The sequence below is a fragment of the Electrona antarctica genome, assembly GCF_951216825.1.
Source record: "Electrona antarctica genome assembly, chromosome: 23".
In the NCBI taxonomy this organism is placed as follows: Eukaryota; Metazoa; Chordata; class Actinopteri; order Myctophiformes; family Myctophidae; genus Electrona; species Electrona antarctica.
Window position 1 is genome coordinate 16,036,756 of NC_136804.1, and position 16,093 is coordinate 16,052,848.

Below are 16,093 nucleotides of genomic sequence, written 5' to 3' on the forward strand. Positions count from 1 at the left end.
GTCTTTCCTGTCCTGTAAACGTTTACTCTTTACCATGCAGCAAGGCGAGTTTATTTGTAGGCGATCTACATTTCAACATCATTTACAAGTCAGCAAAGGTGAGGAGATGGGTTGTTTTAACCTGGTTAATAATTTATTTACTGTTCATCTGAATGGCTAATAATGAGACACATGAATGAGTGACTCCCGGGTGCCGTGCAACCTGCAGCTCCGCCAGGCCGCAGGCCGTGGAGAGTGAGGTTCCAAACGGGACAAGTCTGTATTGTACTTTGTACTTGACTCGATAAAATACATCTACGATAGTCTTGATCCAAGCCAAGGCTATAGGCTAGATCTGAAGGAGTGGTCAGTAGGCCTACTCCTAATGCGTAAAAGCGCCACACCTGTGCGCTTTTTGGAGAGCCTAGCCTAGGCCATGAATGCGCATACCGGTATCCATTTTGACAACAGCAGACAACGTCCATTGCCATATTGACATTATATGGGAACGATTTGAAAATATAAATTTGAGTTGGAGCTGTTTCCCGTGTCTCATCTTATTTATGTTGATGAAAAAGTTGATATATTTATCAACGTTATTGGCAGTGCAGCTTGATAGTAGCCATATATATATAGGCTATATTAAATATATACGTTTTGTTCATGTCTTTGCTATACAGTTTGATAATCGATTGTTTTCATTTGCATTTATTATTGTTACTATTATTATTATTATTATTATGATTTTGTCCCCAACTTAACTCTAGGGTAACTCTAGGGTTAGTAACTCTAGGGTAATCTTTGTGACCAAAAATAGCTGATCTACTAGTAACTATATATTAGATCTGCTATTTTTGGCTATGGAAGCTGCGGTTAAAGTGGTTAAATCTAAGCCTCACGACAGTGGCCGAAAGGTACCGATAAAAAGAAAGAAGAGAATGGAATAGCACTGTGTCAACAGGCTCCAGATACAATAGGCTTTGCTGTAGTGTACATTTGGACCCTCTCAAGTAACCCAGAGGGTCCCTGGACCTCACTTTGAGAAACACCTCTACAATAATATGCATGCACTAGCTACTGTTACTTACATAAGGTGGATGGATGGATATATGGTCTCTTTGTCTGTCTGGGGGTTTTCCTTGCATGCTTTATGAGTGGATAAATGGATGGATACTGGTCTCTGTCCCTGACAAATACTTTGATGTGTGGCAGGACTACATGGAGCGGACTACACCAACACCACTGGGGGAGGCCCCGAGCAGTGTCGGATCAGAGAAACCACAAATAGAAGCAGTGCTTTACCACCGGCAGTTCTGGAACGTAAGTACTGTATATTTACTTGACTACTGTACTGAAGTATATTATTAATTTTAGCCTATTATTATTATTATTGCAACCGCAGGTCACAGTTAACTATGGAATTGTGCTTTTCCCGTCAGTTTGTGTGTTGGGTTGGTTGGTTGGTTGTCACGTGACATCACGTGACATCATCAGGGATGGAGCACGTGACATCACGTGACATCATCCGGGATTGAGATCCCTGATGTCATCAATATTAAGCCCATATATGGAGATCCCTGATGTCATCAATATTAAGCCCATATATGGAGATCCCTGATGTCATCAATATTGTCCAGCAACTCTACATCTGACCTCAAACCCTTAGATCTCCATATATGGAGCTGACCTGTTCTGACATTCCATATGTTGATCCTTCCTCATCCATCCTTCCTCTTCGATGTCTCGCTTTTGACTGATACCTGTCCATTTAAACTCTAGACAGGCCTGCCCCAAAGTTATTAGTGCAGCCGCCCCCGGCAGCCGGCGAAAACTAGAGTTCTCAACAGGCCCGGAAATTAAGATCTTACCTCCCATGCCAAAGCACCAGCGCTCGCCCAGCAGTCTGCTGTCACCCAGGCGGATATGTTGATCTGACCCCCCATTCCAAAGCGCCAGCGCTTGCCCAGCAGTCTGCTGTCACCCAGGCGGATGCGTGCACGCGACCTCGCCCTCATTATATTATATACCAGTATTTACTTGAGTTGGACATCGTCTCTGTCGGGTGAAAACCTCATCCGAAACGATTGCTTTTCAGGAGTCGAATTCAAAAACAGCAAAAGTAGCAGATCCTACAAGCTCTAAACGCGTCGCTTCGCGCTATGTTTTGAGGTGCAGATCTGTGACTTTTAATGCTTTTGGGCGACGCTGTAGTATATAATCAAGTATGGCATTAATTTATGAAAAAACACAAAAACTTAAAATATGGAGATACAAGGTTTCTGCCCTACAGCAACGATATATACTTTGTTATACTATTTGTTTTGCATGGATGTGTTGTATGTTTGTAAATGTTTTGATGAATTGAAAATGGAGGACCCTAATATAAACAATCTTATTCCTTTTCTGGTTTTATATTGACCTCACACTTTGTATTGACCTTCCTTGAACTGTACCCATTCTGCAATCTGTTAATATTTTTTTCAATCAATCACTTTGTCTATCACTGACTATCCAGGAGGACTTTAAGTTTAAAGAGAGCATGGCCCTAACCAGCAGAAGTAGCGTGCGATGCCAGCCTGCGAAGAACCTCAGTCCAAGGTTAAATCATGTTGTAGTTTTGCTGTTTTTGTTTCAGTTAAAGGATAAATGATATTTATTTTTGTTAAAAACAGCGCTATTTTCTGATTGTATGCATTGCTATAGACTCTACAAACACTATAGTATGAGTGTTTGTTCGGTAACAGGGGTCTCTCTTTCTCTCCAGCTCTTAAAATGCATTTTGCTCTGTATTACCTAGCCTGTCAATCATGTGTTATTTGGTGTTGGCTCAACAGTGAGAGGTTGTCCACACCCGCATGGGTAAAATTGGAAAGAAACATAACTCATACCACTCCACTACAATTTACAATTTACAATTTAGGCATTTAGCAGACGCTCTTAATCCAGAGCGATTTACATTAAGCAATAACAAAAACAAATAACAAAAGCATGGCATACATCACATATATAAAAAGTAGTTATCATGACTCAAGCGTAAACTAAGAACGTAACAGTGGAGTATCTATGTGAACTATACATACTATACTATATTATATATTATACATGTGTACTATAAAGTGCTATGACTACATAAAAATGCAATTCTAGTGCTGTCTACGTAACAAGCTATAAGTCTGTTTAAAAATACTACCTAAGTGCTACATAAAGTGCTATCTAGGGGGGCTAGGCTAGGGCAAGTGCTACGGGCCATGGTGGAGTCTGAAGAGGTGGGTTTTCAGACTACGGCGGAAGATTGGGAGTGAGGCTGCAGTTCTGACTGTGATGGGAAGTGCATTCCATAGTTTTGGAGCCAGAAGGGAGAAGTTTGGGACGTGTGGAGCGTTGTCCCGGCGTTTTTAGTGAAGGTACCTCCAGCTTCCCTGCGTTGGCTGATCTGAGTGAGCGGGAGGGTTTGTATGGTATGATCATACTTGTGAGATATGGGGGAGCCATGCCTTTGGTTGCTTTGAATGCCAGCATCAGAGTTTTGTATTCTGTGCGGGCAGCGACCGGGAGCCAATGGAGGGAGCGGAGAAGGGGGGAGACGTGTGAGAATTTTGGCTGGTTGAAGACCAAGCGAGCTGCGGCATTTTGGATCAGTTGGAGGGGCTTAAGTGCACATGCCGGTAGGCCAGTAAGGAGGGAGTTGCAATAGTCGAGTTTTGACAAGACTGTTGTCTGGATTAGGAGCTGGGCTGACTCCTGGAGTCCTGGGTGAGGAACGGTCTAATTCGTCGTATGTTATAGAGTGTAAACCTACAGGATCGAGTGACAGCTGTGATGTGTGTTTTGAACGAGAGCTGACTGTCCAGGACAACACCAAGGTTCCTGGCTGTCGGGACAGACTTTACCAGGGCGTTGTCTACGGAGATAGTTAGCTCCCGCATAGGGCAGGACTTAGCTGGGAAGAACAGAAGCTCAGTCTTGTCTGGGTTCAGCTTGAGGTGGTTGGAAGACATCCACTGTGAGATGTCAGCCAGGCATGCAGTGATGCGCTCTTCCACCTGGGTGGCAGAGGGGGGATAGAAACAGTTGTGTGTCATCGGCATAAATCCCTTATATAGACACACAGAAAAAACCTTAACACCATTACTAAAATCCTGATTATTCATCATAATTGTATGTGTTGGAAAGAATCTATTAAAGGACCACTTCACCACTTTTCAACTTAAGTAGCCTTGCCAAGCCATGAGGCCCATAGGGCAAGAGCCTATCTCCTGTTTCTGTAGCGTGAAGCAGCTTGATGTATTGTACAAGTACACCCCCTGGACATGACGCTAGTATGTCGCAGGGATTTACCCCCAATCCAACCCTTGATGCTGAGTGTCAAGCAGGGAGGCACTGGGTCCCATTTTTACAGTCTTTGGTATGACCCGGCTAGGGATTGAACCCCGACCTCCCAGTCTCAGGGCGGACACTCTAACCACAAGGCCACTGAGCTGGTTCACTTTTCAACTTACCTTCATATAATTGGTCCTCACTAATGTTCATGATAAAATGCCACAATTATTTTGTGTCTCATGGGAGAGCTGTGGGCAGTTCCGTCCACCAGTGACATCGATGGGGAATCCAAGCCATTTTCCTACATAATGCCTCATTTGCATATTTAAAAATGTAAAATTTGTAATACAATAAATCATTGAAGAAGTATCATGGTGATAATATAAGTATGGTTTTGCCCACTCAATTCATAATTAACGTTCCAATTTTGGAGCTCTGGCTCATGGACTAAGAACCAAAAATAACTGAACTGGTTCCCATTGTTGTAATCTCTAATGGGACCCTTGTCTGGTTCTGGCAGACAGGTATAGTGTGTGCAGGCTGGGTGGTGTGAGATAATCCAGTTGAAGTATTCCTTTGGTACGACGACTGTGGCGGCGGGCCCGGGAGAACAAATAACGGGACACGAGGCAGTATCACGCTAAAGGTTCACAAAGTGTATTACACTACAGGGAACATAATACTGTGACTAAATTTGACTGAGGGACTGCCATTGGATTTTTTTGAATTTTTGTTTTTTCATGTCATGTGGAAGCAGGGAATCATAGCTTCAAATTGACATATTGGTTGTTCAGTTTGACCCTCCAGTTTTGGAGATATGGCTTATAGAGTAATGTCTGGCAGAAAACAGCGAGTTGAGAAAACAGGCTTGAAAGGATCACTTCTGTGGACTAACATTACACCTAGCTACATGTTTAAGCATTTATTTCATATTTACATGTCGATTTCAGCTCTGACACTTATTTCAGACATGCTCTAGGATGTGAAGAGTCTGCCTGTGCTATAAACTCATTTTGAAAAAAAAGAAGAAAAAAAAATCTCCTCTGGTGAAAAACTGGAATTTGCGCGATGGCAGTCTCTCAGTCAAATCTGGTCATCCAGCACTATCATTTATAGTATCATTTATATTTATCATAATGACGTGACAATAAGATATGAGACAAAGTAACGTGCCTAATGCAGCAAGGCTGACCTTGCTGGCGCTGAGATGTCTCTCGTAGCCTATCTATAAAGTATGCTACAGTACAGGCAGTACACAATACATATCAAGTACACTGTATCTCAAGTTCAGGTACACAGACTTAGATGTACATGGGCAACTCATGATATAACACCCATTGGGAACCAACCGGTGGAAAAGGGGCCAGACTGAGTAGAAAACAATTGTGGTATTCTATCATGAACATTAGTGAGGACCAATTATATAAATAGAAGTTAAAAAGTGGTGAAGTTGTCCTTTAAGCTTTTGGGAAAAGAAAATACCCTGTTAAGCCCTAACCACACCAAAGGGTCAAGACAGTTTAAGCGTTGTCCCTGCGGTGTGATATGTCTTGCTGCACATTGACCCACGTTGACCCTAGTGATTCAACTCATGGAATTCAATGGCCCAAACCACACCAAAGGGTCAAGACGGTTTTAGCGTTAACTCTTGCATTAGATAATTGGCACTGGGTGAAAAAACTGGGTTGCAAAATCGTAAAAATTATAGAAAAAAAAAAGGTTGGTTGGACCCAAGGAGTTGCATGGTGACCCTTTGGTGTGGTTAGGGCTTTAAAGAGCATGCCTTTGTGGAACAACCCCAGTAACCCCACAATTATTAGTGATGGGATTACTGAAAATTGGAGAACTAAGGGAATCGGAGAGATAAGAGACTTGTATAATCAAAACATTTTTGCAGACTTTAATTTTCTCAGAGAGAAATTCATTTAAAAAAAATATATATATACAGATACAGAACTGGGTAAAAAAACAACAGTAATAGCTATCCCCATATGACTGCAATTATTATTGGAATGTATTTTTGAACAACTATCTAACATTATTGGAAAACCATGACCCATGTATAGCTATTCTGGGTGATGTCTCAATGTTAAGCAATTTTGATGCCTTTGAAAATAAAATTATTCTGTTAGAAATGTCTGCTGCAAAAAAAGTGTATACTTTGTCAATGGAAATCCGAATCCCCTCCCCTGACTAAACAATGGTGGGCAGAGCTCATATCTTATTGCACCCCGGGAAAAATCATAATGCGAAAGGAAAATCATCTCACTTCCAAAAGATCTGGGGTTGGGCAAAGATTACATTCCAAATATGGGACGTTGTTATTGCTGTTATCAATGTCTACTTGTCATTCTCGTTGTTGTTTTTACGTTTGTTGCACTGATGATAATAGTCATGAAAATCATGCTTTGTAGGGTTGGGGTCGTCTTTTTAGCTAGAACATGAAATATTTTACATGCTGAATTTTGTAACTGTATGTAAATTAATTTTGTAACGGCATGTCAATTAATTGTCAAAAGTAAATAAAGAGCTGGAGAGACGGGACAAACCCCTGTTACTGAACAAACACTATACTGTAGCAGTGGTTTTCAACCCTTTTCATATCAAGGCCCATTATGTATTCTGCATTTGAGCCACGGACCACCATTTGATGACATTTAGCCTCAGACCCAAAACATAAGAATCTTTTGCATTGATGTGGTACCATAGGAGAAATAACAGGCGAATGTTGATCAAAATAACAATTCTTCTACATTCTCTAATTGTGTAGACTTAAATACTGTAATTTCATCATTTACCTGGGGACCACCTGGAACACCCTCATTTTTTGTCATTGAACTAATAGAGCCTGCCTTGCTGCTCAGTAGCCTGCCCTTGTCAGACTGAGTAGGCACGGAGGAACCTGTGAGTTAATCCCACGTGATCAGTCTGACAATGCCAGGCTACTTGCTATGGGGATAATTTGAATCTTGACCATCAGATAAAAATTTGTGTCCGATTCTGTGTCTAAGGTGAGACACGACCTTTGACACGATCTAAATGTGTCAATAGAATATACATTTAAAATACAACCACCCCCAATTGTATACGTTATATTGTATTAACATACATACATAGATTGGACAACTCAAATGTTTTTTCCCAATATGGAGAAGGGGGGGTCCCACCGGGACAAGCTTCAAGCACACTCTCACAAGGATCTTCAGGGCATGGCTATAGAGGTCTGACACCACTAATTTCCTCTTATTCTCCCTGTGACCAAAAGGGGACCAATCAAGTGGTTACAACTCCATTGGGGCTCTGTGCAAAAAAAGAAATATACCATATGGCCACATATTGTGACAATTTTACATACAGGCCTACAAATGGCATTTATAACATACATACATCTTAAAAGCATAATATCAAGGTCACAAAATATATAATCCCGTCTATCTACAATCTTGTCACATTTTAGAAAAAGGGTTTAAAATCAATCTAATTTAGACCTGGGTATACCATTGCATCAAATGTTTTTTTTTTTCTCCAATAGTTTATAGTCTTGGTTATTTTGTTAGTTTAACACTAGTAGTGACACCCTGCTCTGTCTCTGCGGTGGACAGTGTGGTGAGCCATGGTCCAGCCAGCAGCCCTGCAGACACCACGGTTGGCGCCAGTGGCCGTCAAGGATGTTCTTTTCCAGATTACTGCCGATTCTGTAAGAGGAACGGGGAGACGGCCGAAATTTACAGGTCACACTACCTGAAGACAGTGGACGGGATAGTGACCTGTCCATATCTGCGAGTGTACACGTGTCCGATATGCCAGGCCACCGGGGATAGGGCCCACACTATCAGCCACTGTCCACGACGGAGTACATAAAAGTCAACATGTCTTCTGTGGAACCTATGTCATGTTCCATGAACATGAATGGTTTCGGATGTTTTATAAAAAGCCAATATCTGTGATTGTTTCTCAAGTGGTTGGCTTATGTAGAATAGCACAGCATATATGTTTAGAATAATAAACATTACAATTTTACATACTGTGCTAATTGTTTAGGAAACAGGCCAGGGCACTATTGTGTGTGTGTGTGTGTGTGTGTGTGTGTGTGTGTGTGTGTGCTTTTATGTTCTCCTTTAATGCTGTTTGCAGATTAGGATGTGGCCTTAAATTAAAAGATTATACACGAAGAAATGGTACTTTTATTTGACAGCTTTAGTTAGTTTGCAGATTTAGATTTTTTAAAGATTTTAACACATTTAATGGGTCCGTTCTTTAAGTATCTTTTGATGCTAATACTTGTGTACCTTTATGTTTCAAATGCCTATTGTGAAGCACAATTACAAGTCTCAAGTAACATTTTGAATACAGGACTTTTGTGGTATTACTTTACTTTTATTCTAGTAAGTAATCAGTACTTTTGCCAACACTGTTCAGATGATAAAGTGAGTAATTAGGTTCTACAGTGCATAAAGTAGCCTTGCCAAGCCATGAGGCCCATAGGGCAGGAGCCTATCTCCTGTTTCTGTAGCATGAGGCAGCTTGATGTACACCCCCTGGACATGACACTAGTATGTCGCAGGGACCAATTCAACCCTTGATGCTGAGTGGAGGCACTGGGTCCCATTTTCTTTTAGAGTCTTTGGTATGACCCGGCCGGGGATCAAACCCCGACCTCCCAGTCTCAGGGCGGACACTCTCCACACTGAGCTGGTACAATGCAATGGTACAGTGCATAAAGCTATTACTATGCCACCCATGACTATGCAATAATATGTTTTATATTAAAGTTCACATATTATATTTATAAGGAAAACTTTAACTCCAGTGCAAATTTGACAGAACGACTTTCACTTGTAGTTGAGTAATATTTAGCAAAATAGTACTTTATAATGTTTTTAATTGCATTTGAATAAATAAATAGGTCTGATAAAATAAATCATGTAACTATATACAGTACTGTCAATACTTTTAGATGTTAGTTCTAGTCCACTACGGCAAATACTTTTACTCCACTACAATTATTTGAACACAATAGTTAGTTGCTGTTGCTTTATCGATTTTGATTATTACAAAACAAACATTAACCACCACTTTCTACTTTTGGTAGTACATTTTGATGCCAATAATTTAGTACTTCAAGTCAATTTTGGATACCAGACTTTTACATTTCTATTTTTTTTCCCACCACTGGACTCAAGTACAAGGGTTGAGTGCCACCACACTGGTCACGTGCGACTGTCACTGTGTGGTGGCGTGCATGCAGCAGACAATGGTACAGTAACTGTTGATGCAGATCAAACAGTAGGCTATAATTTCCGTGTTTGCTCCAGCTGGGGTCAGGTGACTGTGATTGTGTGCCATGCTATCCATTCAGCGGGGCGGTGAGACATTCCATTCCCGTCGCAGTGACGCTTCTGTCGGCTTCACAATAGCAGAGCTACCCGCTGGCCCTGGAGGAATTAAGGAGGGACGCTCAGCGAACTAACAAGCGGAATGAAATGAGAACATTTCCGCATGTTGTCAACAGGCGACAGTTGAACAAAGACAGCGCAAGGCTACATATTTGGGACAGTTTAAAGTACACATTTTGTAAAAGTTGGAACTTTTACGACGAGCGTCTCTCTGTCACATGAGATGAGAGAGCTGTGACAGCTAGTGCAACTGTGCAAGGTGTCGCTTCTGCTTTGATACACACTGGCGACACAATGTATCGGCGCTGAAGGAGTTTAACTTGGGGAAACAAACATTTTTAACATTCTGGTTAAATGCTGTTGTTGGGAAAGAAAGACGTTGTCTTCAGACAAGAAGATAACCAACGTGGAGGAACAGAATGCATGCTGAAGATCCAGCCGACGTTCGACCTACAGAGAGATGTGGTGACGGATATCTGCAGGAAAGAAGCATTGGATGGCAGAGTGAAAGGTAAAAAAGTAAAAACACATTTATTATACCACCTCACCACCATGGGTCTCGAATCTTTTTTATAATTTCAATGATCACCATAACTCTGACAGTGTACAAATGGAACCAAATGGTTCCATTCAATTTGTACACCCAGTCAGAGTCGACTGACCTAAACTTTCTGTTGACAATCTGACAGCATAGCAAGATATCTCCTGCATGGCATGGCATACTTTTATCATTAGGTTTCAATTTAATTGTGTTTGAACCTAAAAACACCAGTACAGTAGCCCATTGCTTTGTTTTCCCACTGAATCATGCTACTATCTATGTGTGTTCACAATTATACAATGGGAATATTGCTTACAACACTGCCAGCCAGGTCCATTTCCACACACACACACACACACACACACACACACACACACACACACACACACACACACACACACACACACACACACACACACACACACAGCCAATATAATTGATATTGGCTGTAATAAGAAGATTGAGGCTGGGGTTTTGAACAGACATCTAGCGATATGTATATTATTATATGTATATTATATTGCTACCGAAGAGGGCCTGTCCAGTGATGATGGCTGTAGTGTGGTGGATTATGAATAGATTAATAGAATAAGATGGATAAATTAGACTCCAAATGTATAACATTTAAGTAGAGCTGCAACTATACATTTTTGGGTGTATGTGCACCAAAAATTGGTGCACTCTGTCTGATGCCCTGTGTAGACCTGACCTAATTCAGCTATTTAACTATTTTCTAAAGTTTTAGAAACATTCCACATATAATGCCAAAAATAAATGATATTGATTCTTTTTTTAATAATCAATTAGTTCGATAACTTCTATTAACTGTTTCCCCTTACATTTAAGTCAATTCCTCAATTTCCAACAAACATTAGTGCAAGGTCATGGTCCATACTATGGACTCCATAGTACCACATAGCCTACATTAATTTGACCCTAGCAGTGGCTCAGGGGTAGAGTGGCCAGTAGAGCAGCAGGATGGGTTCCCAGTTCGATCCCAGGCTCTTCCAGAGTTAGTGTCGAAGTGTCCTTGAGCAAAACTTGCTCCTGACGTGCAGGTTTGGGGCCTTGTATGGTTTCCTCTGGTATCAGTGTATGAATGGGTGAATGTAATGCACATCTGCACATCTAAAGCGCTTTGGATAAAAGTGCTATATAAATGCACCATTAGGGGTTCAGTGTCTTGCTCAAGGACACTTCGACAGTAACTCTGTTTTTAAGATGTAGGGTGACAGGAGAAGAAATGCGAAGAATTGGTAGCATTTATGCTGACACTGGTCACAATGGCTGGGTAGAAAGAGAACAAGGGATTGAATATTTTGTTCAATGACAATTCTGACACTTTGAGGCAGGATAGTTCACTCAGCTTTGTACTGTAAGGCAGCCCAACCTGTCATCCACTACTGCTAAAGATCACTGCTATGCATGCATCCATTCATAACATAACCTCTCAGTCAAACTAATGGCATTTTCATCTTGTGATCTTGTAGAATGTTCTGGATTGGTGGACACTCGCATCCTCAACATAGAAAGAGATGGAGGAGTCCTGTACTCTTGGAAGGTAAGGTTGTTTGTCTTCTTCTTTTAATACAGATTATAATGTTTAATCATTTGAATCATGTGGGCGTACTAAAAACATGTTTGTATACAAAATGTATTTGTAAAGCAAAATTAGAAGTAATATAACGTTTCAAAAGTAAAATAACAGAAGGAATCATGAAACAAAATGAGACTGAAACTATAGAATATATACCCACAAAATACATAATCTCACCCATGGTCAGTCACATGCCAGGACCTGGGTCAGATGTTCCTTGGATATTACTCTGAAGAACCAGTTTGAGTTTTGGTTCCAGTTGGCACTTTTATTCTTCTGTGTGTAAGTCAGTGTAGCTGCCCTTTTATCTTCAGGCTCACAAGGTCAGTGGGGTCGACCAGGGCAATCGACAGGTCAAGTGTGTCATTTCTTCACACGTTGTGGCTGTTGAGTGGAAACCTTGTATGTCCAAAACTGTTACTTTTCAGAAAATGGTGCAGAGGGGGACACCTGTGTACCAAACATCCAATGGATCCAATGTAGTTGTTATTCAGTCACAAGCTCTTGTTGATCCTTTGATCCAATCACTTTCACTACAAATGTATTTCAATTTAAGATTCTACAAGCTAACAGCACTGTGAGCTTGTAGATCCCCCCCCCCCGCGCTCCTCTTGCATGCCGTTGATCAGAAGTGATGTTGATGTTGAAAGTTGAAATATGGAGATGCAAGGTTTCTGCCCCACCAGCAACGATGTAGCGTGGAGCCTCATGGTGACAGAGCCTGCATGGGAAAAACCCTCATAGTTTAGTCTAGACAGAGAGGGATTAATCACCACCATGCCGGCTTGTGATGGCCATTTTCGCCAGCCACGGACAGACAAAAGAATCAAAATCTTCTTTATTCATATCATCACACGTGTGAAACAGTGGGGGGAATTTGTTTTTGTGCAAGCTCCACTGCTTTCGTTATTTCCCATAAAATAGGGAAGAGGAAGAGCAAAGAAAGTCCAGCCTGATGACAGGTGCTGATCATGCCTTCTTCAGCAGTCTAACGGTAGCCGGGTGGAAGCTGGGTGGAAGCTGTTGAAAATGAGCGGTCAATAATATTACCAGAAAGGCCACAGTGTCTTAAAAATGACATTCTGAAGAAAACCCGGAGTGGCAAGTCAGCCACTGTACTATATTAACACATTTAGCTGGGGACCCCCCCCCCCCAACCCGCTCACCATGACCCTACTTTGACCGCTGTAGACAATACAATATGTTCTGTTCTAATTGGTTGTATTGTGTGCCAATAGGGAACCACAGGAAACACCAGGATTGGAAAATATGACCCTAATACAAAACAGAACAAGGTACTCTGTGTGTGTGTGTGTGTGTGTGTGTGTGTGTGTGTGTGTGTGTGTGTGTGTGTGTGTGTGTGTGTGTGTGTGTGTGTGTGTGTGTGTGTGTGTGTGTGTGTGTGTGTGTGTGTGTGTGTGTGTGTGTGTGTGTGTGTGTGTGTGTGTGTGTTTCATAGACTTGTTTGACAGCACTGTGTTGTTTGTTGACTTGTCTTTTCTATTAATATGTTGGATTAATGTCAGTATGTATTTTTGGACCTTTAACCACTCTGGCTCCTGGGATTTTGTTTTAAAATACAAAATGACTATCCTTTTTATGCACCAGCGCCATATGAGACTCCAGTGGTTTAAACCCTCAATACTTTGTATACTTCACCGTTAGCTCTGTACTTGGTCTGCTCATTTTTCCTCTACCCCAAACCGAAAATAGCCGATTTACTTGTAAGCTATTTTCGGCTAATGTTCCCCTCAGAATAGGGATGCTAGGGTTCAAGTGGTTAATGTAAAAAATAAAAGTTCCAATCATAAAAAGACCCTGCAAATGATGAATAGACATGCACAAAAAAGAGGAATGTTGGTCTTGTTTTTTTGTTCCCCCCCAAGAAGCAGTTTGAGTCAACTTTTCTATTTTATAATGCTGGAGGGGAAATATAAATGTGTTTGTACTGCCACACCCTGCCTGCCCTGCACATGTCTGTGTGTATGTATACAGAATGTAACGTGTGTGTGTGTGTGTGTGTGTGTGTGTGTGTGTGTGTGTGTGTGTGTGTGTGTGTGTGTGTGTGTGTGTGTGTGTGTGTGTGTGTGTGTGTGTGTGTGTGTGTGTGTGTGTGTGTGTGTGTGTGTGTGTGTGTGTGTGTGTGTGTGTGTGTGTGTGTGTGTGTGTGTGTGTGTGTGTGTTGCACTCCCCTACAGCTCCTGTATACATTTGACAAGCAGGTGTGTGTGAGCAGCTGCTCTGTTAACAAGGAGGAGACTCTGCTAGGTGAGTTCTTCAGACATTTACTCAACAGATCTGCAATCCAACTACTTTTTCAACAGGCTGTTTATTACACCTGAGGAGATCCATTTTAAATGTCAGCAGTTAGTGACAAAGTGGCCCAACCTGAAACCATCTGGTACACACGGTTTGTGTCAAATTTGAAAACACTGATGACTGTGCCAGATGACAGCTTGGTTTAAGACAGTGGATCTCAATCTTTTCAGGCTGCGACAACCCCCAAAAATAAGACAGCACGGAACATACCAGTTATAGGGCAAGAAAAATGACGTTGTAAATTGACATTATTTTTTACAGTATAAACATTTTGATAATGATGAGACACCATTACTGTTGGTTTGCATGTTATCTTTCAGCTGTCAGCCTGGCACAGAGGACTGGTGCAGAGGAGCGCTTCAAACCAGGTAACTCACTCACTCACTAATTTGACTAACTAATTCGACTTCTTCTAGGCCTGGGACCAATGACCCACCTATATGCAGAGTATCTGGATAGTATTGGCTGGCTCCGGCTAGAAGACAGAGTCTGCAGCTATGCCCTCAGTGCCCATTTACTTAACTGATTACTTAAAAAGTGAGCGACACCCACAGCCACAAAACTAGAGGTAGCATAAACAATGATCTGCTGCCACCCACTTACAAAACAAATACATTCTCACTGCTATTCAGGTGTGGAATGCCCTGCCCCTTTCCCTTAATTAAAACAAGCAAATCACTGGCCTCCTTTAAAACAGGCCTAAAATTTCACCTGTGAGCAGGTCAGAGGGAGAGGAGGTGACCAATTGCTGTTTTAGATTCTTGTTCATGACTACATAATATATGTGTGAGTGCATGGGACCCGGATGGAAAGGTCTTTCTTTGCAAATCTTTTTGGACCAAAATGCCTGACTGTACCTTGTGCTGTTCACTCACTCACTCACTCACTCACACTTTCTCTCTATTTCTATCGCTCTCTCAAAAGATCTTTGAGCTAGTGTGAAACACGTGTTTTCTGTTCAGAGCAGTTTTATGGTGTTATTTAACACAAACGGCAACATCCGGTAAAAACACTGTTGTAAGGAGATGTATAGAGCAGCTGCGGGAGTATACAGACATTCTGTGATTATGTGATTATTATTATGAGACTGAGCGTTGGGGGGTGCATCAGCTAGGTCAGGAGGTAACAGGGGATGCACGGCCAAAAACGTTTGGGGACCACTGCAGGCTCTAGTCTACAGTATATGCCACCATTTATGTTGATTTCTTTACCTAACCCTTCATTTTCTTTTATTCTCATTTACTCTCTCTCTCTGGCTCTCTGGCTCTCTCTCTCTATAGTATCAAAATGCCTGACCCTCCTCATAGAGATTTATCCCATCAACAACACCAAAGTCCTGAAGGCAGTAGACTGCAGGGTCAAAGTGCAGGTAATGGACCCGCTCGTTCACCCAAGATTCGGTTCAATATATTTAACATCATTCCTGCTACTATATCATTTATGAGCAGCAAAATTTGTTCCTACGTATATGTCTTTGCAACAGGTTAGTATTTTGTTTTTTTTCACACTGGCTGAAAGGGTCGGAGACACTCCGCTACGTGTCGTGTCTCACTACGCCTCTCAGCCATTATAAAATACCCGGTAACCTGAGACCTCTTGTGGCTTATTGCGTTAGTCTAATACAGGGTCAAGTGGTTAATCAGAAAACAGAAAAGGTACCATCTTTTAAACTTTAAAATAATGGTACGTTTTTCATTTGCGCTGCCTACTGTAAGTGCCAACCATTTTCCAAATCATGAATGTTTGTTTAATTTCTTGAAGAAACCAATGGATTCCATTACTTTCAAAAATGGTATGAAAATCTACTTGCAGAAACTTGCATTGTGATAAATTAAATCAACAATCTAATGGGTAGTTATAGTTATGCATTTTAAAGCACAGATCATTTTGAGAATTCTAGCCAAAAGAGTCCCTGGAAAAAAGATTGATTCATGAGGGACA

General features: G+C 41.4%; 2 protein-coding genes across 2 annotated transcripts in view; both read left to right on the plus strand.

Moving 5' to 3' along the window:
• Positions 1-1,208: 1,208 nt before the first annotated feature.
• Positions 1,209-8,188, plus strand: nanos2 (nanos homolog 2). The gene is made up of 3 exons (XM_079494263.1): positions 1,209-1,299; positions 2,495-2,577; positions 7,902-8,188. The coding sequence occupies exons 2-3, from the start codon at positions 2,519-2,521 to the stop codon at positions 8,158-8,160; spliced, it is 318 nt and encodes a 105-aa protein (XP_079350389.1). The 5' UTR covers positions 1,209-1,299; positions 2,495-2,518; the 3' UTR covers positions 8,161-8,188.
• A 1,333-nt stretch (positions 8,189-9,521) lies between these two features.
• The window catches only part of gsap (gamma-secretase activating protein), a 67,327-nt gene continuing 60,755 nt past the window's right edge, over positions 9,522-16,093 (plus strand). The window contains exons 1-6 of the mRNA XM_079494342.1: positions 9,522-10,206; positions 11,727-11,797; positions 13,072-13,128; positions 14,032-14,101; positions 14,473-14,520; positions 15,433-15,521. Coding sequence (XP_079350468.1) covers positions 10,050-10,206; positions 11,727-11,797; positions 13,072-13,128; positions 14,032-14,101; positions 14,473-14,520; positions 15,433-15,521 — 492 coding nt within the window. The 5' untranslated portion in view covers positions 9,522-10,049. The remainder of the gene's footprint in view (positions 10,207-11,726; positions 11,798-13,071; positions 13,129-14,031; positions 14,102-14,472; positions 14,521-15,432; positions 15,522-16,093) is intronic.